General features: G+C 44.6%; 2 protein-coding genes across 2 annotated transcripts; both read right to left on the minus strand.

Moving 5' to 3' along the window:
• Positions 1-9,876: 9,876 nt before the first annotated feature.
• LOC138973455 (uncharacterized) lies at positions 9,877-12,676 on the minus strand. Its single transcript, XM_070346173.1, has 2 exons — positions 10,820-12,676; positions 9,877-10,766 (listed from the first exon to the last, which is right to left on the minus strand). Exon 1 carries the CDS (start codon positions 12,146-12,148, stop codon positions 11,270-11,272), a length of 879 nt encoding a protein of 292 aa, XP_070202274.1. The 5' UTR covers positions 12,149-12,676; the 3' UTR covers positions 9,877-10,766; positions 10,820-11,269.
• A 1,339-nt stretch (positions 12,677-14,015) lies between these two features.
• Positions 14,016-26,379, minus strand: LOC138973456 (dentin matrix acidic phosphoprotein 1-like; the record flags this gene model as incomplete). The annotated part of the gene is given in 5 exon segments (XM_070346174.1): positions 14,016-15,117; positions 15,873-16,029; positions 24,346-24,456; positions 25,416-25,562; positions 26,237-26,379. Coding segments are annotated over 5 exon segments (583 nt in total), but the record flags the coding sequence as incomplete, so codon positions are not given.

The following is a 26,379-nucleotide window of genomic DNA, read 5'->3' on the forward strand; positions in this document are numbered from 1 at the left end:
GTAGACGAGTCCAATCGCTTACAGCTCAGTCCATGAGTACATTTTAGGGGTGACGGTATGCAGTGGCCCTCAGGATATCTGTGTGTGTGTTTTGAGTTTCGTACCCCACGTGGAGAAGCAGGGCCTTTCCTTTTCTTTTTTTTTGGTGGTCAGATTTGACAGTTAGATTTCTTGTCGAGTCCGTGGAAAAGCGTTGTGGTCTTCATTTCATTCAATAAAGGTGAATGTTTAGGAGTAAAAAGCCCGTTTTCTTCGATTTTTAAAGGGGGTTCCACTGTATTTCATATATTGTCATTTCGATATGTGGTTTTTTGTAATGACTAATGTTATGTCTGGAGGGAAGAATCTGAAACTCCAATTATGCAGATTCATTAGATTTGAGGTTTTACAACTTGAAACGTGTCAGTTTGTGTGTGTGTGTGTGTGTGTGTGTGTGTGTGTGTGTGTGTGTGAGCATCTTCTGGCCGTGGTGCTGGAACATTTTCTGTAAGTCTGGGAATGAGTGGACACGTGTGTGTGTGTGTAGTTAAAAAAATGTTGGTGAATGAGAGAACGAGTCAGAGAAAGCAATGTCCTTGACATTTATAAGACGCGCACATAGGCAGGCACGCAGTCCATTACACAGACACAGCCAAGTACTATATCACATACACCACCACATAGGCAGGTACTCTATTTCACACACAGGCATGCAAGTACTATATTGCACACCAGGGCCGGACTAGGCTAAGAGGAGGGGGGGGGGGGGGGGGGTTGCCAGTGGTGGTCCAGGGGGATGTTCCCTCTGGCGGGGTCAAGGGGCAGAGCCCCTTGTGGAAGCTGATGATAGGTCATATTCTGAGATAGGAAAATGGTCGCTCCTTGCATGAAACGGCATAAAATAAACAATAATAATAAATAAAATAAAAAATAAGTGAGGTACAAATATATGTAACCCCCCTTTGTCTTTTCTATAAATCTAGCGAGGCTTAATCTCTGTGCGCGCCTTCGTGAGCGAGGCTGGTACTACATATTGTTCATACGAAATGACAAACACAGGTTACAAGCGATAACGCGCAAAAGTACTGGTTTATTATTTTACATCTGACACTAGGGATCAGTAATGTATAGATATAGTTACAGTACCACGTAATGCGGTAAAAAACTTATGAACAGAAAGAAAAAGAGAAAAGAAAACAAATTATTAGACATGGCAAAAGTATCAAATGCATTAACAAGACACGAGAAGTAAAAACAAGAAAAATAAACAATCACAAGACAGGAGAAGACAAACAGACAAGAAAGTTACAATTACCAAACACTCGTTGGTTAGTCCTTCAACAACAATAAAGAGTTACGTTCTGTACGTTCAACAACAATAAAGAATTACGTTCCGTACGTTCAACAATACCATAAGCACTAAGAATACTCAAGAAACTTAGCATACATACGTTTAAAACCAAAATGGCTAGTTTCAGAAAAATACAAAACGTTGACTCATCAGGCCAGGAATACAAAGCAAACTGTCATACCAAAAAAGTCTAACAACAACGTTCCTGCGTTAATCAAAGTCACAAACAAGATATTTACTCATCCACTTTCCCTCAATAACGTTACAAGAAATAAGCCCGTTTACAAACGATCACCACAGACCGCAAGCTTCTTTTACCTAAATTCTTTTAACGTAAGGCTGAAAAAGTCGGAGAAAACGTTTCACTTCGAACTTCGTTAACCACAGAAAACACAAGTTATCATTATAAACATTAGCGACTTTCTAGCGTCTACAAAACATTGCTGTACGTTCACAACACTAGAACAGTTGAACACACAATAAAGAAACACTACAACAAGTCAGACTTTCAACTCACGTTATACATAAACAACTCACAAAGTCATTACAAAATGGCGACCAAAACACAACACAAACAAGTAACAACAAAATTACCTTATGCGCTGTGTGGGTTGACCAGCAGTACCAAAAACGTGTTGCCTCACAAACGAAGGGCACAAAACGATTCACACTTGAGAAACAACTGTCTCCAAGAACATTACGTTGACGTTAAAACATAAGAAACACTCCGTTGGTTCACTTGATAACCTTCATACGTTTACATCAAAACCAAACGCTTCCTAAAACCCTCAGATCGACTGACGAGACAGGAGTCAAGCAGCGGTATTTATGGAAACAAAAACCTAACATGGAATAGTTATTCAAAAGTCAAAGGTCACCGGATTGACCAACCAACAACATTCCTAAGACAGAATCGGGTGAAACTACTATTTTACAACCAATCAGTAACCGATCACGCACTCCGTGCATGCTCAAAACTTAAAACGGTATATTTAACAGAAAGAAGACCAAGGAACTAGCTGACATCACAAAGCTAAAAACACGTGAGTCACACGTATTCTAAAACTTGCAACGCAGATTCGCAGGGCTCACCTCAAAATCAAGACACAGAAAAGAGCACGTGAATCTCACGGTGTTCTAGAACTAAACGACGCAGTTTGTGACACTCCGACCAAAACCAGGTCACAACAACTGAACAAGGAGCACGTGAATCTCACGTAAAAATATTAACGCTCCACAAAACGGGTCACAACAAGGTGCCACAATAAAAACACGGTTTACTTCTTTTTACATCGTGCAATGGCTTGAGCAAACGTAATTACAACAAAAGTAGGTGACTGCATGCCACATCGGCATGCACACTCCCACCGGAAATTATATTAATATAATTTACTTCAAAAACCTTTGTACAAACATATTCCTTATATCAAAAGAAGAATAACGCAGATTTAGACATTTCAAATTTACAACTCAAAATCATTGTGTTGCAAAACATTTACACAACAATATTATGGTTCAATCACTTTCAGTGTCTCAACACATCTCGTTTCAACTAAATGCCACTAGTCATTTACTCGACGGCATAAAAAGAACGCACCACTTAAACCATAAATGTCCGTTACATCATCTGGTATAAAAACACACCGCAACAATCTACAACTGTCAAATTGGAAACACACTCCAAAGTTCAATGTTCTTTCAGTTCGCTTACACAGTTTTGTCTTTGTGATTTTCACGATCTACTAACACAGTCATTTTGTGAATAGGTCGCTCTAATATGCGACTATCACCAGTGGGACGGCCGTGATTGTCTAGAGCCTTTGTTCCAACATGCACTTTCACTCGTCTGACCAGTCCATCAGATCCAGGCATCACCTCGATTACACGAGCCATGCACCACTCTGATCTGCACAAGTTCTGGTCATGCAAGACAACAATGCGTAGGGCGTTGATGAAGGAATCACTTGACATGTCATCCAGGGTTTCAATGTGGATTGCCCTAGAGGCAAAACACGTCACGATCAGCCCGTACAAGATTAATGTCATGACCTTGACGCAGTCATCACGGTACCCTCGTTTTTTCTGGCGTTTCAGGCCCTTCAGATGCTTGACTGCGGCACTTCTGTTGTCGGGGAGGGACGGTTTCTCTGGTCGAAATGGTAAGAGCATCTCGAAGTGACTAGCTTCGTTGACCTTCACGATCTTCTTGAACTTTACATCGTCCTGGGACATGGATCCTGAGTCACTTGCAAAGTCTCTTTCCATAACATGTAATGGGTCAGTACACGAGACTTCGTCCACCTGTACCTTGTAGACGTGAGCTACACGTTCTTCTTCCCTCGATCCTGGCTTGACGATGACGCGCATGGACGAGGCTATGCCATCAAAGGCGACGGAATGCGGTGCCTTGCCGACGATGCTCCAACCTAACTTAGTCTCTACTGCGAATGGCAGTCCTTGGACAACGTTTAGGGGCATGAGGGCTTCAGCGCAGTCGTAGCCAATGAGGAGGCCTGCTTCGCAGTCAGGGTACAAGGGGGGCAGTTTAGGAGACAGGTGTTGGAGATGTGGGTAAGCTTTGACAGTCTCTGAGGTGGGGATATGAGTGGGGTCAACGGTCAGATAAGGTCGTGAGATGGCAGAAGGGAGCCTGACAAACTCACTGGAGGTAGGAGAGCGGACACGCAATCCAGAGTACTTCCTGCCGGAGACCACAGCATTGTCCTCAGTCAGTGTGGAGACCCTGAGTGTAGTCGGCTGCGATTTGGCTTTAACTTCTTCAGCCACTGACTGCACTACAAAAGTGGCGTTGGACATAGTGTCCAGTAGTGCGTACGTCAGCACTTCTACGTTGGGGTTAGAGTCACTGGAAACGAGAACGGGAACGATCATAGACGTGAAACCGATGCTGTTTTCCTCGCTGGCCTTAAGAGCAGACACCGTAGGGGTCGACGATGACAGTGGCTCTTGAACGTCAGCAGCAGAGGTACGGTAATTGTTCTTGTGTTCACTCGCCCCTTTGTTTTCACTCATACTGTTCTGATATTTGAAATTGTCATCGTGAAGACAAGTGGGATGAGCCTTCTTGCACTTCTTGCACGTCTGTTTCTGCTTACATTGATGGCTCTGGTGATCCTTACTTCTGAGACATCCGTAGCAGATACGGTTCTTGAACAGAAAATCTCGTATCTCAACCAGAGGCTTCTCTATGAGTTCCTTACATGTCCCAGCGTCATGGTCCGGAAGTTGACAGTGCAGACATGCGGTGACATCCTCTGTCAGGGTTGACAGGTTCGTTGTGAACTTTCTTGGTGTCCCCGATGCACTTGTCAAGCCGAAAACAGGGTCGTTAGAAATGTCTGCTTCGAGGGTAATGAACGACACGAGTTCATGGAACAGAGGATACCTCTTCTTTTCAACCTTGGTTCGAGCAACTGTTCTAGACCATCTGTGACTCATCCAGTCTGGGAGCTTTCCGACGATCTTCCGTAGGTATTGGGCATCATCCAGGATGCTCAGTCCACCAACTTCCTGGGCAGCAACGGAACATTGCTGCAAGAAATCGGCCAGACTTCTGAGTCCCTTGGGATCCTTGCTTTTGACTGGGGTCCATTCGTCCAGCTTGGTCCGGAAAGCTTGCGAAACGACGTATGAGTTGCCGAACCGATTTTCCAGCACTTCCATGGCTCTCTCGTAGGCATCACCTTCTCTCAGCAGAAAGAAGCCGGTCACGGCCTCCCTTGCTTGACCTCCGATGTACCGTTGCAGATACAATAACTTCTCACTGCTGGTTATGTTCTGTCTCTCGATGAGAAACGCAAACGACGATCTCCAAATTGGATATTGGAGAGGGTCACCAACAAAAATGCACGGCTCCTGCATCGGCAAACGGTTGATCATCAGAGCGTCTGATAGGGTTTTGGCGAGAGAGTCCATAGGAGTGTCCTGCTTGGCAGGAGTAGCAAGTGGACGTTGGTAGTACGCAGACGGGGGGTAGGAGGCAAATGGACGATCTGCATGACATTCCTTGTCAAAGTTCATGTACGCAGGGGGCCTTGCGTTTTCGTTTCCCCAAATAACTTTGGGGGTGGTCTGATGTGGGTCCAGGAATGTGGGCACGAAAGGCTCTGGTTTGGGATGTAGGTGGGTATCATAGGGGAAACAGGGTGGGGTAACTTGAAAACGTCTGTGGTCCATGCGTTGGTGACGTTCTTCTGGGAAGTAGGTGTGTCGTTCTTGCGTCTCATCACCTTCCCTTGTCTCTGGTAGGTGATAGGACCAACCTGTGTGGTCGAGATCAGGCGGGCGAGGGCCTGTGACGCTTGTCGTTGAGTGTCCAACGTTGTGCAGAGGCGGCTGACCAGTGTATGCACCGAGAGGGTGCTGCAGTGTGGTCAGCAGCGCTGTAGGCCGCATGGAGGATGTAGTTGCAGCCGTCGTGTAGTTGGGTGTGGAGGGCTCCCGATGGATGAAAGGAGCGCTCGTTCCGGCGTGATGGGGGGCGTTGACATCCTCTCTACGTTGAGGTCCGTACGCCTCGTAGGTGGCGTTGTTGGTAGTAGCGGCGCTTGTAGAGGCGCTGACTCCAACGACGAGGTCCACGACAGGTAACGCGTGCTGTCGTGGCTCAGTCGTTGTGGTTCCTGCGACGAAGTTGGTGACAGCAGCGTTGACAGTAGAGATGTCACGGGTGCTGGCGGCGTTGCAGACAGGAACAGACGTGACGTCCAAGGCTGGCTGGTGTGTCCCTTGATCAGCAATGACGGCAGCTTGGCAGACAGGAACAGACGTGGCGTCCAAGGATGGCTGGTGTGTCCCTTGGTCAGCAATGACGGCAGCACCTGTCCCTATTCCTATCGCTGTTTGTTCATTGTTTAGAGGAGGGGCTACAAGACTATACAAGGGAACGAAAGGACGAGGGTGGAACCTAGTGTTCAACAAATCAACTGACGGTAGATCAGGGAGATCCTGCTGAACGGATTCACCTTGTTCCAATACTTGTAACATAGCTTGTTGTTCTCTTAAGCTAATTTTCAATTCGGTGGACTGAATTTGTCTCAAAGCCTTTTTCTGTTTAATATCTTCAAGAGCTGCTTCAGCTGCGTCTTCGGCCTGTCTAGCTGCTGTTCTCTCAGCTTCCTTAGCCTGCCTAGCTGCGTCTTCAATCTGCCTAGCTGCATTTCTCTCAGCTTCCTCAGTCTGCCTAGCTGCTGTTCTCTCAGCATATTGTTGTTGTAAGAGATCCAGTTCACTAAACTGAGCTTCCTTTATTGCGTCACCTTCCACTTTTATGGCCAGGGATGCAGCCTCTAGTTTAAGAGCCAATTTAGTGTCTTCAGAGCTAACACTTTTAGAGCGGAGAGACTCGGCGCGAGAAGCTACTTGGCTACCTGATCTCCTGATACCTGACTTGTGGCTAGCTGACTTGTGGATGGCTGAAGTAATGCTAGCTACTTTATGAATGGCAGACTTAACACTGGCTGACTTGTGGGTGGATGACCCAACGCTAGGTGTAACACTGCTATGCCTGGAAGTAGGCTCCTTAGCCACCTGCACACTAGTCGTTTGTCTGTCAAGAGCTCGATCAATGTCAAACATAATGTTCTGAACTGTTCTCTGAACATCATCCCAACTTTCCTGAATGGTTTCACCGCTACCAATACTACGAAGACCTTTCTCTATGTCACCAAGATCCTTGTACATGCTCAAAACAATTTGTTTTTGACTGGTTAACGACTCTTGATTAGGAGTTTCTTGGTTAAGCTCTGTTACTACCTCACCGATTGCTCGTTCCAAGAATGTTCGTTGTCTTGCAAAGTTTCTAGTTTTGATCTCAATCTGGTACTCTCTACCTTTTTCAGTAGGCTTAATGTCACGCCTAGGCCTTTGAGAATGTTCATCTTCATCGCCGTTAATGTCATAACCTGAAGCTTCCAATGGATTATCTACTGGAACCTTCTCCATTACAATGTTCGCTTATTCAAAAGCACTTAAAACATACATAAGGTTTATCTGGTTATAAAGTAAAATGAATCGATCTGAGGGTCGTTTGGGATAATACACAAAAGTCACAAAAAATGCGCCGGATACGGAGTAGGAAGATCTCTAACCGACAAGTTGATCTATGTCAAACTATGGTTCACTAACACAGTGACAGGTAACAATAAAGTCTTTTGCTGGTTATCAACAGCTACGTTTACGTTCATTGAGCGTCAATAACAAAAGTTCTTTACATTCACTTGGCTGGACTTCAGCTAAAGTTCTGTACTAGGCATCAGCAGCTAAGTTGTTTACTTCAGCTAAAGTTCTTTCACTGGGCATCAGCAGCTAAGTTTTTTTTACTGGACGACAGCAACTAAAGTTTTTTACTGTGCGCGCCTTCGTGAGCGAGGCTGGTACTACATATTGTTCATACGAAATGACAAACACAGGTTACAAGCGATAACGCGCAAAAGTACTGGTTTATTATTTTACATCTGACACTAGGGATCAGTAATGTATAGATATAGTTACAGTACCACGTAATGCGGTAAAAAACTTATGAACAGAAAGAAAAAGAGAAAAGAAAACAAATTATTAGACATGGCAAAAGTATCAAATGCATTAACAAGACACGAGAAGTAAAAACAAGAAAAATAAACAATCACAAGACAGGAGAAGACAAACAGACAAGAAAGTTACAATTACCAAACACTCGTTGGTTAGTCCTTCAACAACAATAAAGAGTTACGTTCTGTACGTTCAACAACAATAAAGAATTACGTTCCGTACGTTCAACAATACCATAAGCACTAAGAATACTCAAGAAACTTAGCATACATACGTTTAAAACCAAAATGGCTAGTTTCAGAAAAATACAAAACGTTGACTCATCAGGCCAGGAATACAAAGCAAACTGTCATACCAAAAAAGTCTAACTACAACGTTCCTGCGTTAATCAAAGTCACAAACAAGATATTTACTCATCCACTTTCCCTCAATAACGTTACAAGAAATAAGCCCGTTTACAAACGATCACCACAGACCGCAAGCTTCTTTTACCTAAATTCTTTTAACGTAAGGCTGAAAAAGTCGGAGAAAACGTTTCACTTCGAACTTCGTTAACCACAGAAAACACAAGTTATCATTATAAACATTAGCGACTTTCTAGCGTCTACAAAACATTGCTGTACGTTCACAACACTAGAACAGTTGAACACACAATAAAGAAACACTACAACAAGTCAGACTTTCAACTCACGTTATACATAAACAACTCACAAAGTCATTACAAAATGGCGACCAAAACACAACACAAACAAGTAACAACAAAATTACCTTATGCGCTGTGTGGGTTGACCAGCAGTACCAAAAACGTGTTGCCTCACAAACGAAGGGCACAAAACGATTCACACTTGAGAAACAACTGTCTCCAAGAACATTACGTTGACGTTAAAACATAAGAAACACTCCGTTGGTTCACTTGATAACCTTCATACGTTTACATCAAAACCAAACGCTTCCTAAAACCCTCAGATCGACTGACGAGACAGGAGTCAAGCAGCGGTATTTATGGAAACAAAAACCTAACATGGAATAGTTATTCAAAAGTCAAAGGTCACCGGATTGACCAACCAACAACATTCCTAAGACAGAATCGGGTGAAACTACTATTTTACAACCAATCAGTAACCGATCACGCACTCCGTGCATGCTCAAAACTTAAAACGGTATATTTAACAGAAAGAAGACCAAGGAACTAGCTGACATCACAAAGCTAAAAACACGTGAGTCACACGTATTCTAAAACTTGCAACGCAGATTCGCAGGGCTCACCTCAAAATCAAGACACAGAAAAGAGCACGTGAATCTCACGGTGTTCTAGAACTAAACGACGCAGTTTGTGACACTCCGACCAAAACCAGGTCACAACAACTGAACAAGGAGCACGTGAATCTCACGTAAAAATATTAACGCTCCACAAAACGGGTCACAACAAGGTGCCACAATAAAAACACGGTTTACTTCTTTTTACATCGTGCAATGGCTTGAGCAAACGTAATTACAACAAAAGTAGGTGACTGCATGCCACATCGGCATGCACAATCTCTATCGCCTAGAGTTAACACAAAGGAGTTGGTTACGGGGTGAGTTTGGGCAGGGAAATATAACCTAACTAAACACAGAACAATACAGCAGCAACACACACACAGTCACACACCAGTCTGGACTGTTCTCAAACACCACAGTTCTTAGGTGACTACAAATTTATTAATCAAATTCAAATCTTCTTTGCCACAGACACAAAGCACAATCTTCTCGAACCAAAAATACAAGAAGTATTCAGCAGTGAATAAAAATTAAGCAATTTTGGTCTCAAAATTCCAACTACATCTTACAAGTAAAAAGATTTCAATACTAAAATTTCAACTTAACGTAAAAGAACAATCCCAAATATAAAATCACAATTCGGTACAAAGTTGGACGAATAAATCGGAAGAAAAGAGTTTTACTAGAATGGAGGAAAATTTAGTCCGCAATCCTGGTTTAGGAGAGTTTTAGGACTCAACAATCTCCAAGCAACAAAATAGGTCCTTCCTCTAAGAACTCCAAGTGGTAAAGAAAGAGAAAATGAAGTACCAGAGAGATTATTTTCAGCACTTCTCTCTTCCTGCATTATAAAACTTTTTATCTCAGCAGTATGAATTCTAATTACCAGCAAATGTACAATATCCTATTAACATGTTAGTGGGTGTAGAATTTAATAACTAATTTATCAAAAATCATAGGAACTATTTCCTTTTAGCAAATTTTCACAAAGTAAGTGGGTCCTCCAGGCGGGAATTTACAGACATATCCTTGCACCAATGTCTGGAACAATCGCCTAACCTTATGCACCCCGACCTATATCTTGTAGGCAAGGTTACTGACCGATAGTCAAGGCCGTATAGTTGGTCAAGGGAAATAACTGCGACGGAAGCACTTTTCAGCCTGAACATGAGTTGCTTCCCCTAGACTGTTCCTTCCTAGACTGATCAGTCTCTGTAACTCTGTAACCTACCAAAATCCAAGTACCTAATTTTGGTGGGGGTTACACATACCCCTCCAAAAAAAGAAAAAATCAAAATACCCTATTTTGAATTTTAAGCAAATACTGAAACGCCCATTCTCGGAACCAAATTCCAAACGACAAAACACAAAAATCAAAAAACACAAAAATCAAAGAAGAAGTTCTCTCATATAGCAAAACGTGGAACATACGCCAAAAATCTGACATACTCACAACATTTTTACATAGAACCAGTGTTCGCAACATACTAAACACAATACAAAACACAACATAACTGCGAGTCATCATACTCTCCTCCCTGAGAATACATCCACCACATCTGGAGAAAACAAATCTTTTGTTAACTCATCGTAGCACCAAAACTCTGTCGCAACTAGCAGTCACAATCTTTTGTTAACTCATCGTAGCACCAAAACTCTGTCGCAACTAGCAGTCACAACAACTGGCTACTCTCCAAAAACCACACTCATAGCACCATCAAAATCTTAGTTTCATTCAAAAGGAATAATTCTTCTGAAATAAAAAATGGCCAGTCTCAGCAAATCTCACTGTTCAACAAACTTACAATAAGCAAGTAAAGTTAAGTAAGACTGCAAAAAATCTCAACATAAAAATCATCGACACATATGCTCATGACCGAAAAGCTGAAAGCGCACAAGCATGACATGTAGATTTTTTTTCTCAAAAATACAAAAACAATCATAGCACTCAATAGTTCTCTTGAGACTCGAAAAGCAAAATATTCGCAATATTCACATGAGTATTTGTTCACATACGCAAAATATTTGATCAAGGATACAACTAACTCCGCAAACATCAATCGTCAAACTCTGCTTAACAAAACAGAACATTAGAAAAAAGCATTACACCAAACACCAGTCAAAACATTTTCATGAACACAAGAATATAACTGCTCGAAGAGCATCCTCTATCTCTCTGGCAACACTGTCTGACACGGATATGTCCTGTAGCGTGACTAACGACTGAGTTACTACCTCGGACAATCGACAGTTTACTAGGCGTTCCAGGCCTACACGGTGACATAAGTTCAGCTTCTGAACTGGTCGTCTTCTTCGAGTTGAACGTCTGAGTGGGGGTGGCCCAACAGGAGAATCTTCCTCTGTTTCTGTTTCTTCATTCGTACCAGACTCTTCCGATGACGCATCTTCCTGATCGTCAGATGACGTTTCTTCAGATGAGGTTTCTTGTCCTTCACCAACTGTTGTTCCCAACTCACCCACCTCTGGTTCATCCTCCCTTTCCTCCTCAGGTCCTTTTTCGGGGACCTGAATGACCGGCCCTAAAATTTCAGCTGGTTCCTCTGGAACAAACTCGGCCGCCGATACATCCAGTCGGGGATCAACTCCCTGCGTGATCCTCACTAGGAAAGTGGTCTCCTGATCCTGATCGCTGTCTTCCTCCAACACTTGTTTCTGTACTGTTTCCAGTGTCTTTGTAGGGTGAGTTTTTTCGCTCTTTGTCGGAGCACATCCTGTTGTCTCTGGCCAATCAAGTGCTCCAATCGGCAACAAGAGATTCCGATGCAGCGTCCTGACCGGGCCACAGCCATCTTCTCGTTGCATGGTGTACACAGGCAGCTCCTCCTTCCTCGACAACACCTTATAAATGTCCGGCTCCCACCTATCATCCACTTTTGTCCTTAGCTGATGTCCGACTTTCCTGACTAGGCAGCGGTCACCAGGTTCCAGGTCTGCTGCATGTGCCCTCACATCATAACGCACCTTGTTTTTGTTAGCAGCCTTTTCCATCGCGGTCTTGGCACTTGTGTATGCTGACTCCAAGCTCTTTTTCAGCCCCTGGATGTACTGCCTGGTAGTACCCCCTTGCTTCTTGCCAAGATCTAACCCAAAAGCCAGGTCAACAGGGAGTCTTGGGTGACGGCCAAAAAAGAGGTAGTAGGGGCTATACCCCGTGCTCTCGTGCACTCTGGCATTGTAGGGTTCGAATCCCGGCCGCGGCCGCCTGGTGGGTTAAGTGTGGAGATTTTTTCGATCTCCCAGGTCAACTTATGTGCAGACCTGCTAGTGGCTTATCCCCCTTCGTGTGTACACGCAAGAACAAGACCAAGTGCGCACTGAAAAGATCCTGTAATCCATGTCAGAGTTCGGTGGGTTATAGAAACACGAAAATATCCCGCATGCTTCCTCCGAAAACGGCGTATGGCTGCCTAAATGGCGGGGTAAAAACGGTCATACACGTAAAATTCCACTCGTGCAAAAACACGAGGGTACGTGGGAGTCTAAGCCCATGAACGAAGAAGAATATCACATGTGTTTACCATGTGCTACTTTTGCCAGTGGAACGATGTGCTATGTTACACTGTGTTCAGAACTTGGCACAGTAATTGTATTCACATTGGAACACTTCTATAATAGTTAAAAGTTTACATTGAAAACATTTAGACACCCGACAACAAGGGGCTTGATGTCAAAACAAAGCCCCATGTCTTTACCCGAGTCTGGCCCGGCACGGTTGGCCTAGTGGTAAGGCGTCCGCCCCGTGAACGGGAGGTCGTGGGTTCGAACCCCGGCCGGGTCATACCTAAGACTTTAAAATTGGCAATCTAGTGGCTGCTCCGCCTGGCGTCTGGCATTATGGGGTTAGTGCTAGGACTGGTTGGTCCGGTGTCAGAATAACGTGACTGGGTGAGACATGAAGCCTGTGCTGCGACTTCTGTCTTGTGTGTGGCGCACGTTATATGTCAAAGCAGCACCGCCCTGATATGGCCCTTCGTGGTCGGCTGGGCGTTAAGCAAACAAACAAACAAACAAACAAACCATAGTCTGGCGCAAGAAACCACAGCTGAGAAGTCAGTATCTTCACCTCATCGACCCCAGCACCACAGCAGAGAGAAGACCGCTCAGAAAATATTGTGATGCTGACACGGCCAAATACATAGCTGATTTCCAAGCGTGCAGAAGGTGGCAGAACGTGTCTACCGACAGTCTCAGTGCAGCTTCCGAGTTGAAAATGTAACAGGGGGCATGATCTTCTCCATTCGTCAACTTCAGTAGAAGTGCAGAGAACAGATGATGCTTCTGTCGGTTGCTTGCATTGAACTCGCCAAGGCGCTCAACCTAGTCAACGAAACTTCTCGCTGAATAAACTTGACACCTCAAAGACTATCACACACCCCTTCGTTGATCACTGGTTTGATTCCCTACCTCCCCCCTTTCTTAGCGACTACCACTTCCCTTTATTCTTCGTTTTCTAACACCCACTACCTCGGCCACCTATTCCCCCTTTTCCTAACCCCTATTCCCCCCTACCTCTGTCCCTACACCCCACTTTCCTCACCCCCATAGGTCTGCCCCCCCTCCCTCAATTGCTTGGTTACGGTCATTTTTAAAACTTGTTTTGAATTTGTACTTGGTGTTGTGATCATTTGTATTGTGTGTGTGTGTGTTGAGTGCGTGCGTGCATGTGCGTGTTCGTGTGTGTGTATGTGCGTGCATGTGTGTGTTAGTGTGTGTGTAAGTGTGTTTCCGGGCGTGCGCACGTGCGTGTGTGTGTGTTCACCAACGAAGAAATGAGGAAGGCTAGGTAACCATCCAGTAAGCAAACACTACACTTCACATACAACACAACACAAATATACTGCTACATGCTTGCTTTAATAACATTTCAAAGAGTTAAAGGTCAAAAGTACAGAACAAAGCAATATTTGACTTATATAAAAAAAATAACTTTCTATCTCTGTAAATAGAAAACAAAATCGCTAAAAAAACTCAAAAGTGGCGTATTTGTAATTAATTTATAGTTATGACTCGGACATAGCTGCTAAGATAAAATCTCCGATATGATAAACTTCGGGTATTGGTTAAGAAAGCCGGACACAGAAAACATAGGCAGACTAAGCATGGTTTAAACATGATCTCCTTACGTGTCATCTAAGGCCAGTTATGGTATATCGGTTTAATGAAATCATTGAATTTTCGTTAATGTCACATTTTTCACAACTTAACTGATTTAATCCGAATACGAGTTTTCATGTGTGTTTGATTATTACTAGTCTGGTGTACTCGCTAACACTTTCTCATACCCAACTGGACTACCATGATTCGATGTCAACAAATTATAACGAACATTATTTAACAAAAAACTCAAAACTTTATTGTACAGACACGTCTCTACGAGAATTTGGTTTACTAATTATAGTTTTTGTTTTCCGGTATATTGAGTGAACACTTTTTCAAAGCAGAACGTTATTGACTGCCATTCAAGTGTTCGCTTGCACTCAAAATCTTTACCGCCGCTCTGTTCAAGCAAGATAACAAGAAAATTGCACAACGATGTTTGATGATGAAATTGAAAAGACTACTAAAACCGACGTTTTAAACTGACCTACCATGTGCATCATACAGAAAACAACAGTATTTATTCTGTCTTCAGAAAGTAACACGCCCCACCTAAACACTTTTCAAATGACCCACAAAGTGCTTCAAACTGGAAATTTAACTCCTGGTTTGTTTTCTTCAGAAAATAACAAGCTTAAATACTGTGGGGAAAATCGTTGCAGTACAATGAATTTCAACAAAAGAGCGATCAAAAACACGCAGACTAGGTGGTTGAGATGAAGCTGATGAAGCGTAAGTCTCGTTGTGGACAGGTTTTCGGTGTCGTCATCATTTAAAACAGCCGAGGAATCATGTTCTCTGCTGTAGGTTGCCGGTTAAGAGCTCCCTCCTCGGTCTAGGCGTTCAGGTTAGCAGATGAGCTGAAACAGAGAGGGGACACATAGTGGTACGCCTTGTGGACACACTGTCTGTCTTCAGTGAATACAATTAAACACTGTGATGCAGTGAAACTCCCCGTTTAAGACCCCCACCCCTCCTCTTGTAACACCTTTTTCACATTTTTTGTTCACAGTGTCTGAACCTCCATTTTAAGACTCCTTCCTTTTAAAGACCTGTTTTTTCTCAGATTTCTTGAGGTCTTGAAAAGGGGGTTCCCCTGTTCACAGCAAACCGCACAACTACAACAGCACCAGCACCTCCCCCTGCAGCCGGTGTGTCGGGTCCTGCCTATCTCGCATAAGTGTTATCACCCACCAGAAGATCTCGAAGAACGCCTTTGTACTGGAAACTTGCATTCTCCCAGTAAGGTAATACATTGTACTACGTTGCAAGCCCCTGGAGAAAATGTTTGATTAGTGCTTTTGTGAACAAGAAACAATTGACAAGTGGCTCTATCCCATCTCCCCCCCCCCCCCTTTCCCCGTCGCGATATAACCTTCGTGGTTGAAAACGACGTTAAACACCAAACAAAGAAAGAAAGAAAGAACACACACACACACACTCATCACCCCTCCTACACACACGCGCGCGCGCGCACGCCCACACGTACGCACGCACATACACACACTCACTGCCCCCTCACCCCACCCCCCGCCCCCTTCCCCCCTCTCACACACAAATAAAACAGCACACAGCAAAGAAGAGACATCAGACAGACAGGACCATGCTTACACACCTCTTAGTCTTAACACTCTGACGCTTGTCGGACACCGTCTCCTTCTTCTCGGTCGTATCGGTCACCGTTTCTCCCTGACCGATATCCCTAATTACGACGCTCTCCTCTCTGTTGAGTTTCTCGGACGCCTTGTTCAGGGTATACTCGGTGTCCCGGTCTTTTCGAAAACAGAGAAAACAACACACTGCAACGTACGTTACACAGCATAGGAAAAAATAAAATGCGAGCAATTAAATGGGCAAAAAAGTGGAAAGTTCTTTTCAATCAAACTAAAACCGAATTATTAAATTTAGGCAGACAACAGAATCCGGATTTTACTGAATAAAAGTTTGGCGATAACACATTACAAGATGTAGAAAAGCACAAGCACCTAGGTGTAATCGTTCAAAATAATTGTAAATGGGAGTCCCAAACAAAATCTATCGTAGCCAAATGCCGCTTATTGATTTCATGTCTGCGCTCATTAAATATAGATTAAGCAGAAAATCCTTAGAGAACATGTATAAATCATTCATATTGCCAAGTATTGATTACGCAGACGTTGTATGGGATAATTGCACTACCGGATTGGCAGATGAATTAGGTCTTCACTTAGAGGCAATACGAATTATTATTGGAACAGTTCAAGGAACAAGTCACCGAAAATTATATCAAGAATCGGGGTTTACTACACTCTCTGAACGACGCAAACGCCATAAATTAATATTATTTCATAAAATTGTTCATAACAAAGTTCCCCCTTATTTAAGTGCTGAACTCCCACCTCTCGTATCTGCAGAAAACCCGTATCACAGGAGACGCCCATTAGAACGCAAGATTCCATCGTATAAAACAGAATTGTATAAATCATCGTGTTACACGACACTTGAGATTGCCACAAGTTCTCAAACGTCGTATAGTTGTGTTCTTTTATTCTACGTCGCCCGTCTTCGCAGCAGCAGAAAACAACTCGTCAAATTGAGTTCGAGGATTTATTCAGCATTCAATACATACAACTGCACAACGTAGCAGAACTCAAATAGAAGCTCTTTTACATACAAATCGCGCTGGCATATATAGTAAATACTCAATCTCGAGAATATTCCAGACCGAACATGATACAACTACATTATACGAGCCGTGCATGGACTAAACTAGCGACATTCTCTATGACGTACATCAAAAAGCGCCGACGCACTTAATCCGAACGAACGCCACGAACTCACGACTAAAACAGCATGGTAAACAACTTGTTTTGACAGGACTAGAAAGTTCACCTGCATTCTCGTCCAAGCATAAATATTGTGTTTATAAAATATAATATCGGTACTTTCCCACAAAGTACAAATAAGTCAACTACATGCAACACACAAAACTGAACCAAAGCTCAGCAACGGTAGCGTTTCCTAACATTACCCCCAACACCAGAAGAAATTTACCTAATTTCTTTCAATCATTGAAACGCTACCTGTACACATATTATGTATACATAACAGATTGAAATCCAGGTATGTACATTAGTCTGTTGGAGAATGAACACAGTTTTAATCACATACTCGGCTGAGAAAATCTGCTCCAACATTGTCTGAACCTTTGATCGATTCCACTCGCATATCAAAGTTCTGCAAGTACATCACCCACCTCATGATACGATTATTCACAAACTTCGCAGAGTTCAGGTAGGTGAGGGGTTTGTGATCAGTCTGAAGCACGAATTTCACCCCTTGGAGGTAGAGTTCAAATTTCTTGATTCCCCACACGATGGCTAAACACTCTTTCTCCATGGTCGAGTAGTTCTTCTCGGCTCCTGACAGTTTCTTGCTGGCATAGCTGACCGGAAACGGGTTACCTCCATGCTCTTGCATCAGCATGGCGCCAATCCCTTCATCCGATGCGTCTGTACGCAAGATGAACTCTTTGGCAGTATCAGGAAGGCGTAGCACCGGGTCTCGTGACATCAGGTCGCGCACGGTCTGGTATGCCTTCTCCTGAGCTGGTCCCCAGAGTATTCGGTTGGGGCATCCTTTTCGGGTCATGTCCGACAAAGGCGCCGTTATGGCGGCGAAGTTTGGAATGAACTCTCTGTAGTACCCAGCCAATCCAAGGAAGGATCGCACCTGCTTCTTGGTTTCAGGACGTGGCGCATTGAGGATCTTGGTGACGTTTTCCAACAAAAGCCCCTTTTGACCTTCCTTCAGTGAATGACCTATGAAGTCAACGTTGTCGGTCCCCAAAATGCACTTGCTGGGTCTCACGGTCAGATTGGCTTTTGTCAGGCGGGAAAACAGTTCCCTCAAAGTCTCCAGATGCTCCGCAAAGGTCTCCGTGTGGACTAGCAGATCATCCCAGTAGTACACAACATTCTTCATTCCTTTGAGCATTTTTCGCATTCCCCTCTTCAGGGTAGCACCACTGTTCACCATGCCAAAAGGCATCCGCAGGCACTCATACGTTCCGTCTGGAGTTGCAAAGGCGGTCTTTGGTATGTCCTCTTCGCGCACAGGAATCTGCCAATATCCCTTGCTGAGATCGATCTTTGAGAAGATCTTACTGCCGGTTAACTGTCGGAATAGATCAGTTGCCGTCGGCATTGGTTCAGGGTCAAACACGGTGATCTTATTCACTTTCCTGAAGTCAATGCATACCCTGTTTGTACCGTCTTTCTTCTTGACAACAACAACGGGAGATGAGTAAGGGGATGATGACTCACGGATGACCCCCATCTTCAACATGCTGTCGATGTCCTTCTTCAAGGATTCCCGAGCCTGAAACGGGATAGGGTATGGTTTTGACCGAACAGGAACGTCAGATGTGAGGTGGACTTCATGTTCGACCAAGGACGTAGAGCCTGGAACATCAGAGAACCTATGGGTGAAGTCGCCCATAAAATCATGCAGCTCCTTCTGCTGGTCTTCTGTCAGGTCAGGTCCTAACTTGACGTCATCCACTCCCTCTTTCTTGTGGAGGTCTCCCAACTCCAGTAGTTCCTCACCGTCGAACTCGTCTAGTTCGGCTGGTTCTTCCACACTTGCTGCGACCTGTACTGCTTCCGGAGGTCTCTCCACATACAGTTTCAGGAGGTTAGCGTGGTAGATCTTGGACTTCTTGCCGACATTCACCTTGTAGTCGTTGATCCCTACCACGGCCTCAACCTCGTATGGGCCTTTCCACTGCATCAGTAGTTTGTTGTGATCAGTGGGAAGCAGTATCAGCACTTTGTTACCTGGTGTAAACTTCCTGTTTACGGCTTTGCGGTCGTAGTAGTGCTTTCCGCTATCCTGAGACTTTCTCAAGTTTTCTCTCGCAATCTCGAGAGTCTCCTCCAGTTTCTCTCGCAACTCGAACACGTACTGGTAACTGTTCTTCACTTCAGGTGTGTCCACATCTTTCGTCCACAATTCCTTTAGTATCTGCATCGGGCCTCTCACGGTCCGCCCGTACATCAGCTCGAACGGGGAGAATCCAGTGGACTCTTGTGGCACCTCCCTGTATGCAAATAGCAAGGCATTGATGTAGCGATGCCACTGCCTTGGCTGCTCACTGCATAGTTTCTTCAGCGTGGACTTCAGCGTCGCATTGAATTTTTCGACCAGCCCATTGCACATCGGGTGATAGGGTGTCGTAGTCAAGTGACGAATGCTCAGCAGCCTGTTGACCTCTTCCATACATTCAGAGACAAACTGTGTCCCCAGGTCTGTGAGGATCTCTTCAGGAACCCCAATTCTGCTGAAAATGTCCACAAGTGCCTCGGCAACAGTCTCGGTGTCAATTTTCTTCAGAGGCACGGCTTCTGGGTACCTGGTTGCATAGTCTACCAGGGTCAGTACCCAACGATGACCCGCTTCACTTGGCGGTTTGATCTCGCCGATGAGGTCAATGGCCACCCTCTTGAAAGGTCGGTCGATCAAAGGCATCTTCTGCAACGGCACTTTCGGGACCCTTCCTCGAGGTATGGTTTTCTGGCAAATATCGCACGATCGGCAGAATCGAGTCACATCTGCATGCAGTCCTGGCCAGTAAAACGCAGCCTGGATTCTGTCCGATGTCTTCTTGACACCCAGGTGACCTCCCATAATAGAGTCGTGGGCCACCTCCATCACCTGGCGCCTAAGTGGTTGAGGCACCAGAACTTGACGTAATGGCTTCCCACCGTTGACTCTCGGGTGCTGGAACACTCTGTACAGGATCTTGGCCTTTACTTCAAAGTGCACAGTGCCTTCGCCCTTAGTCATCTCCTTGACAGGACGACTCCTGTACTTTGTCAAGGTCAAATCAGCTTCCTGTAGCTGAATCAGCCGATCCCTGTCCACGACAGCAGTTGCAGAACTGTTGGTGACCCTGAGTGGCGTAGTTGTTTTGTCCTTTTTCGCCTGGGCTCTGGTCGTCACAGCGCTTACAACCTGCGGCTGGTCGCGGCGATGCACAGTTGCTCTGTCATCTCGTAACAGTTCGCTGATATCTTCATTCGCGAATGGCAGTGGGTCTTCCTCCTCAGCAGCAGGCTGAGCTGCGCCCATTCTCCATTCGACATCAGGGTCATCAGGACGTCTCGCACCCCCAATGTTCCCAATTAGTAGATCGTACAAGGGCTTCTTCAGGCAGACGGCCTCAACTTCTCCGGTGAAGTATGGAGTATCGATCTGGATTTTTACCACTGGTGCCTTCACGCATTTGCTGTCAGCCATGAGCGTCCACTTGAAGTCACCAGTGAACTTCTCTGTTGGCACCAGATCCTCTTTGACGATGACCCCATTGCAGCCCGAATCTCTGAGAACAGTCACTTCCTGCTTCTCAACAAATCCCTTCGACACGGGCATGTTCGACACTGACACAGCTGCGCTGGCGACGACAGAGATTGACTTGCCATTGGCGAGTAGAAGCTGGCCATCAGAAATACATTCTTCCACGTCCGATGGTGTAGCCACTTGCTCGGCAGCCCTTGGAAGTATGACGCTGCTCGCACATACTTGTTGGTTCGAGCCACTCGTTTGCCTCTTGTTGTCATAATATCTCCGTCGATGTTCTTGCGCTTTGTCATTGACATGTCCGTTATTTTTCTTTTGGGGACAGTTGGCGACTCGGTGGCCCTTGGCATTGCAATGGAAACACGTTATGTTCTGCCCTTCATTGGATGATGGTGCGGACTCAGTTTGTCCCTTGGCAGGTTGGTTTCCCTGGTTCCCGCTCTTCTGGAAAGGTTTTGATGACTTTGACGTCCCCAGGGTCCTTCCATGAGCAATGAGATAACGCTCAGCAGCATCAGTAATGTCCTTCAAACCCCGCAGTTTTTGCTCTTCCAAGCGGGTCGCCAGGTCCTTCGGGCAGGCATTAAGGAACTGCTCCTTCACGATCAAGTCCCGCAGACTCTCGTATGACTGCTCTTCACCTGATAACTCCACCCACTTCTGCAGGTATGACGACAGGCGCTCCACAAACTGGCTCGGTGTCTCTCCAGACAATGGCTGGCATTCGCGGAAGCGTTGACGGTAGCCCCTTTCAGTGAAGTTGTAGCAACGCAACAGAGCTTCCTTCAGTACATCATAGTCTCTGGCGTCATCGTTTGAGAGTCTAGTGTAGACCTCAAGTGCTGCCCCAGTCAAATGTGCGCTGAGTTGAATCGCCCAGTCGTCGCGCTGCCATCTAGCACTCTCAGCGAACCTCTCGAATCTTGCAAGGTAGCAGTCGATCTGGTCCTTCCCGTCAGCGAATGCTGGAAGTTTCGGTGCCCTGTGTAACATTTGCTGCTGGTTATCTCTTTGGCGTGGTGCCTCGTGCTCATTTTGAACACGCACCATTTCTGTCTGAAGCTCTAAGCGCTTCGTCTCAATTTCTATCTGGAGCTCCAAGCGTTTCAGCTCAATTTGCCTTTCTTCACGCTGTGCTTCTCTTTCTCTTTCTTTTTCTTCACGCTGCGCTTGTCTTTCTTCACGCTGCGCTTGTCTTTCTTCACGCTGCGCCAGCAGTCGTGTCTGGGACTCGACGAACTCCGTCAACTGCTTGCCTTTTAGTCCCAGTTCAATTCCTTTTCCCCAGAACTCAGCCATTCTGGTCTTTTCCGGTGCGTTCGTCTGTATTCTTTCACAGCCACGAACGTAGACGAATGTAGTCTTCTAAAAGAACACAGTCTCTACTGCACCTCCGATGCTTCTCTCGTCGCTGTTCACCTTCGTAGACGCAGGCTGCCACCCTCCTCGTCTAACGTGACGGCGCACTCTGCTCACGATACGTACGCGACGTACCTCAGTCGTATTTCGTAGTATTAATGCACTAGCTCCGCGACGAAGTCCGTCTCGTCCAAACGGCAGCTTACCTCTGTAATCCCGATACACTCCGGCGTCGCTCACCGTACCGAGCTGCGGCGATTACCAAACTCTTCACCAGTCACACCGAATCCACGGTTCCGTAGTCTCAATACTGATCCCTCAGGATACACCCGATTGATGGCTACCTCCTGTGACTGTCTTGACACTGGTCTTTGTTGCTGGAAAACCCTTGGCGTTAAACGTAGATCCTTGGCTTGGCCCCCAATTGTTACACGACACTTGAGATTTCCACAAGTTCTCAAATGTCGTATAGTTGTGTTCTTTTATTCTACGTCGCCCATCTTCGCAGCAACAGAAAACAACTCGTCAAATTGAGTTCGAGGATTTATTCAGCATTCAATACATACAACTGCACAACGTAGCAGAACTCAAATAGAAGCTCTTTTACATACAAATCGCGCTGGCATATATAGTAAATACTCAATCTCGAGAATATTCCAGACCGAACATGATACAACTACATTATACGAGCCGTGCATGGACTAAACTAGCGACATTCTCTATGACGTACATCAAAAAGCGCCGACGCACTTAATCCGAACGAACGCCACGAACTCACGACTAAAACAGCATGGTAAACAACTTGTTTTGACAGGACTAGAAAGTTCACCTGCATTCTCGTCCAAGCATAAATATTGTGTTTATAAAATATAATATCGGTACTTTCCCACAAAGTACAAATAAGTCAACTACATGCAACACACAAAACTGAACCAAAGCTCAGCAACGGTAGCGTTACCTAACACATCGTTTTCCCCATCAACAACACATCTATGGAATGCCTTGCCTGATGAAATCAAACTTATCGAATCCATAAGCCAATTTAAAAGATATTTAACTGCTAACGATCCAGTTGTGCCACCGTATTTTTATATTGGAGAACGACAGGTCCAAGTGATTCACAGTAAATTAAGGTTAGGCATGACCGATTTAAACCAGCACCTTGTCGATAGGCATTTGAACAATAATCCAGCGTGTGCCTGTGGCTACGCATCAGAAGACGTAAAACACTTTCTTTTAGATTGCCCTCAATACGATAGAGACCGAACCAGAACAATAAGTACTCTCCCCACTGATCAAATTACGATATCAACACTCTTATTTGGTGATGCAAGTTTGTCAAAAGAATTAAATGAATCTGTTTTTGATAAAGTCCAGGAATATATTATTTCAACTGGCCGACTTGGGGCAAAACGAATTTGAGTGCAGTATGCCCCATTCATCATAGATAATTTAAGTCTAAATTTAATCAAGAAGTTATAGCGATTGTTATTGGTATATGCAATTGTGATGTATACTTATGTACTCTCTCTCTCTCTCTTCTCTCTCGCTTACTCTCTCTCTCTCTCCCTCTCCTTTCCTCTCTCTTTCCCTTTTATATTCTTTGTCCATTCTATTGTTGTGTCCTGTCTCCATTATGCCTTTGCTTTTTGTCAAATATGTATATATATATATATATGTATGTTTGCACATTTTGTTTGTTTCTCGTTTGTTTTGGTTTAAAAAGTACTTGTCGAAGTCTCGTGCAAGTTATCGTAATCCATATGTTAAATTCTCCCGTCAGGGTCACCACCATAAGCTTGAGCTTGTTGATGATCCGTAACATGTATCATGTTCAAATACATATGAATTGTTGAATAAACACTGTTGAAACCAGCAATTGCTGTTTGTTGTGTGTTAGATGGCGTAAGGGGGGGGGGGGGGGAGAGAAAGACGGAGAGAGAAGGGGGGGGGGGGGGAGGTGGCAGACAGAGAGAGAGGGAGAGAGAGCAGCAGAGAGAGACAGAGGCACAGAGAGAGATAGTTAAAGAGAAAGAATGAAAGAGTGAGAGAGAAATAGACAGAGAGAGAGTAAGAGACAGAGTTGCTGTTTATGTGTTAGATGAGGTAGAGGGTGGGTAGACATAGGAGTTTAGTTAAGGATAGAGTGAGAAAGGGAGAGAGAGGGGATGACAGAGAGAGAGAGAGAGACAGAGTTGCCAAGTTATCACAGTAAAGCCTTAGATTAATCGGGCGAAGTCGACTTAACGAAACCGGTTGCATGAAGCTTTGGCACCTAATGTTTCGGTAAAATGACTTCGCGATCGAAGTAGGGGCTAAATTATGAAGACAGCTTTTAGTAACACAGAATACGGTGTATTGGCAACTAAGTTAAAGATAAGCCAGCTTACCTTTCTTGACGGAGTTCTCTCTCTCCTCCACGGTTTCCTTCACGTCTTTGACTTGCCCGCTAGTAGTGAGGGCGGCGGCGCTGTCCTTTCTTGATGCTGTGATACCTGAATCTGAAACACAAACATTTACCTGTTGCAGAATGGTATTCGATGAGATGATGAAATCACAAAATTGCACCAGAGTTAGTGTGTCATCAGGTCCTCCACGAATTCCCTATCAGTGAGTGACGATAGATCTTCAAGAGGGTAACCAGTTCCCCTCACATTTGCCAACATAAATGAATATATCCAGACCCGAAAGTGGCGAGTATTTTACTCGCAATGGTGAGTCGAGTAGAAACATGTAACTGGCGAGTAGAAATGTTCATCTACTCGCCAAATGCGAGTACAGTTGCTGAAACAAATTGTTGGTTTGGCTAGTAAAGTTTGCTCTTTGGCTAGTACATTTTCAGAATCACTAGCCAAAGACGAGTACACCATTTGTTGTACTTTCAGCGCTGATATCGGTTGATATCGGGCCGTTAAATAAAAACATAATAAGCAAAACCAACAACCAACCAACGAACTCTACAAATGCCGTAAATTTACGTCAATTTTCTTCGTGGTTTTTTTTTCTTTTTTTTCTGGCGATTTTTAGATATAGAGTTTTGTAAACAGAGGCGCTGCTACGTTAACTCTACGAGTTCGGGTATTGTTAGGCGTCATCAATATATAGACAATGGTTCCAGATACAGCTAGCACTGATACAATTAAATCTGCTTGCCTGTCTATTTTTCTGACTGTCCCCACCCCCATCCTCCCCCCAAAAAAAAACACACACACACACACACACAAAACAACGGAAAACAATGACAGGAAACAATGATTGTGCTACATCTATGTGTGTGTGTGTGTGTGTGTGTGTGTGTGTGTGTGTGTGTGTGTGTGTGTGTGTGTGTGTGTGTGTGTGTGTGTGTGTGTGTATGTCTTTCTGCCTGTCTGTCTGTCTGTCTGTCTGTCTGTCCGAGTGGTTCCCCTCTCCCTTTTGACAACCTCAGAATAAAATCTCAATTCTTTGGCCGATGACCCACCTTTCTTTTCGCCCTGTTGCGCAGTCTCTCCGTTTTCATACTTCGCCACACCCTGGCTATCAGCTGCAGGCACCGACAGCCCCGAGCTTTCTCCCAGGTTCAGTTTCTGACTGTTCTGCCGAGCGGTTGCCAGACGCGAGGCCGATTCTGATCAAGGACATAGTTTACACAGGTATGTGAGTGAGTATTTCTAAATGTACAAAGTATGTATTGGATAAGATTTTGTTGTTGCCAGTTTTGATTTGTTTGGTTTACCCCGGTTACCTCTTGTTAAAGTTCTTTCTCCAAAAAAACAAAAAACACCCACCTTAAAAAGCAAAACAAATTCTCCCGAACAGTTGATGTTCGAAGAGACAACTTTGAAACAAACAATCCATAAACAAAGACACAGCAGAAACAAAAAACACTGAATACATGGTGGGTACAAATGCAAAACAATGGGCTTCAAAAATATCCACAAAAGATATTAGGCCAAAAAAAATAATAGGTGTGGTTACGATAACATAGCCAAAAAAAATAGGGTAGGAAGGTAGGCAATCACTTTTTTTTTTTTAACTTTTATTTCTAATGTGTATAAATTAAACCTACTTGACAGGGAAATAAGTGTGCGACTCGGGCGCTTTCGCTTTCATTGCGTTTTCTGCACTCGTTTTCTTGGTTTTTTGTTTGTTTTTTTGACAAATGTAATAAAAAGTTATAGGGTCGGCCCCTAAAAATAGGGTAGGTCGGGTTACCGTAACCACAGCTATTTTTTTTTTAGGCCTTACAGGAAACGAAAAAATAAAAAATACATGTCATCATCATTACGCGTCAAAACGAACCTCTCTTTGACACTGGCGGCCTCTCTCCACCCTCTGTGTTGGCCGCTGCAGTCTTTTCGGCTGGTGGCACAGAGGCGGAGGATCCGATACTTTCCCCTCTCTTGTGACCTCCAGAAGTATTGTCCTGGGCAAGCGGGACATCT

This window comes from Littorina saxatilis, linkage group LG8, assembly GCF_037325665.1.
Source record: "Littorina saxatilis isolate snail1 linkage group LG8, US_GU_Lsax_2.0, whole genome shotgun sequence".
Classification (NCBI taxonomy): domain Eukaryota; kingdom Metazoa; phylum Mollusca; class Gastropoda; order Littorinimorpha; family Littorinidae; genus Littorina; species Littorina saxatilis.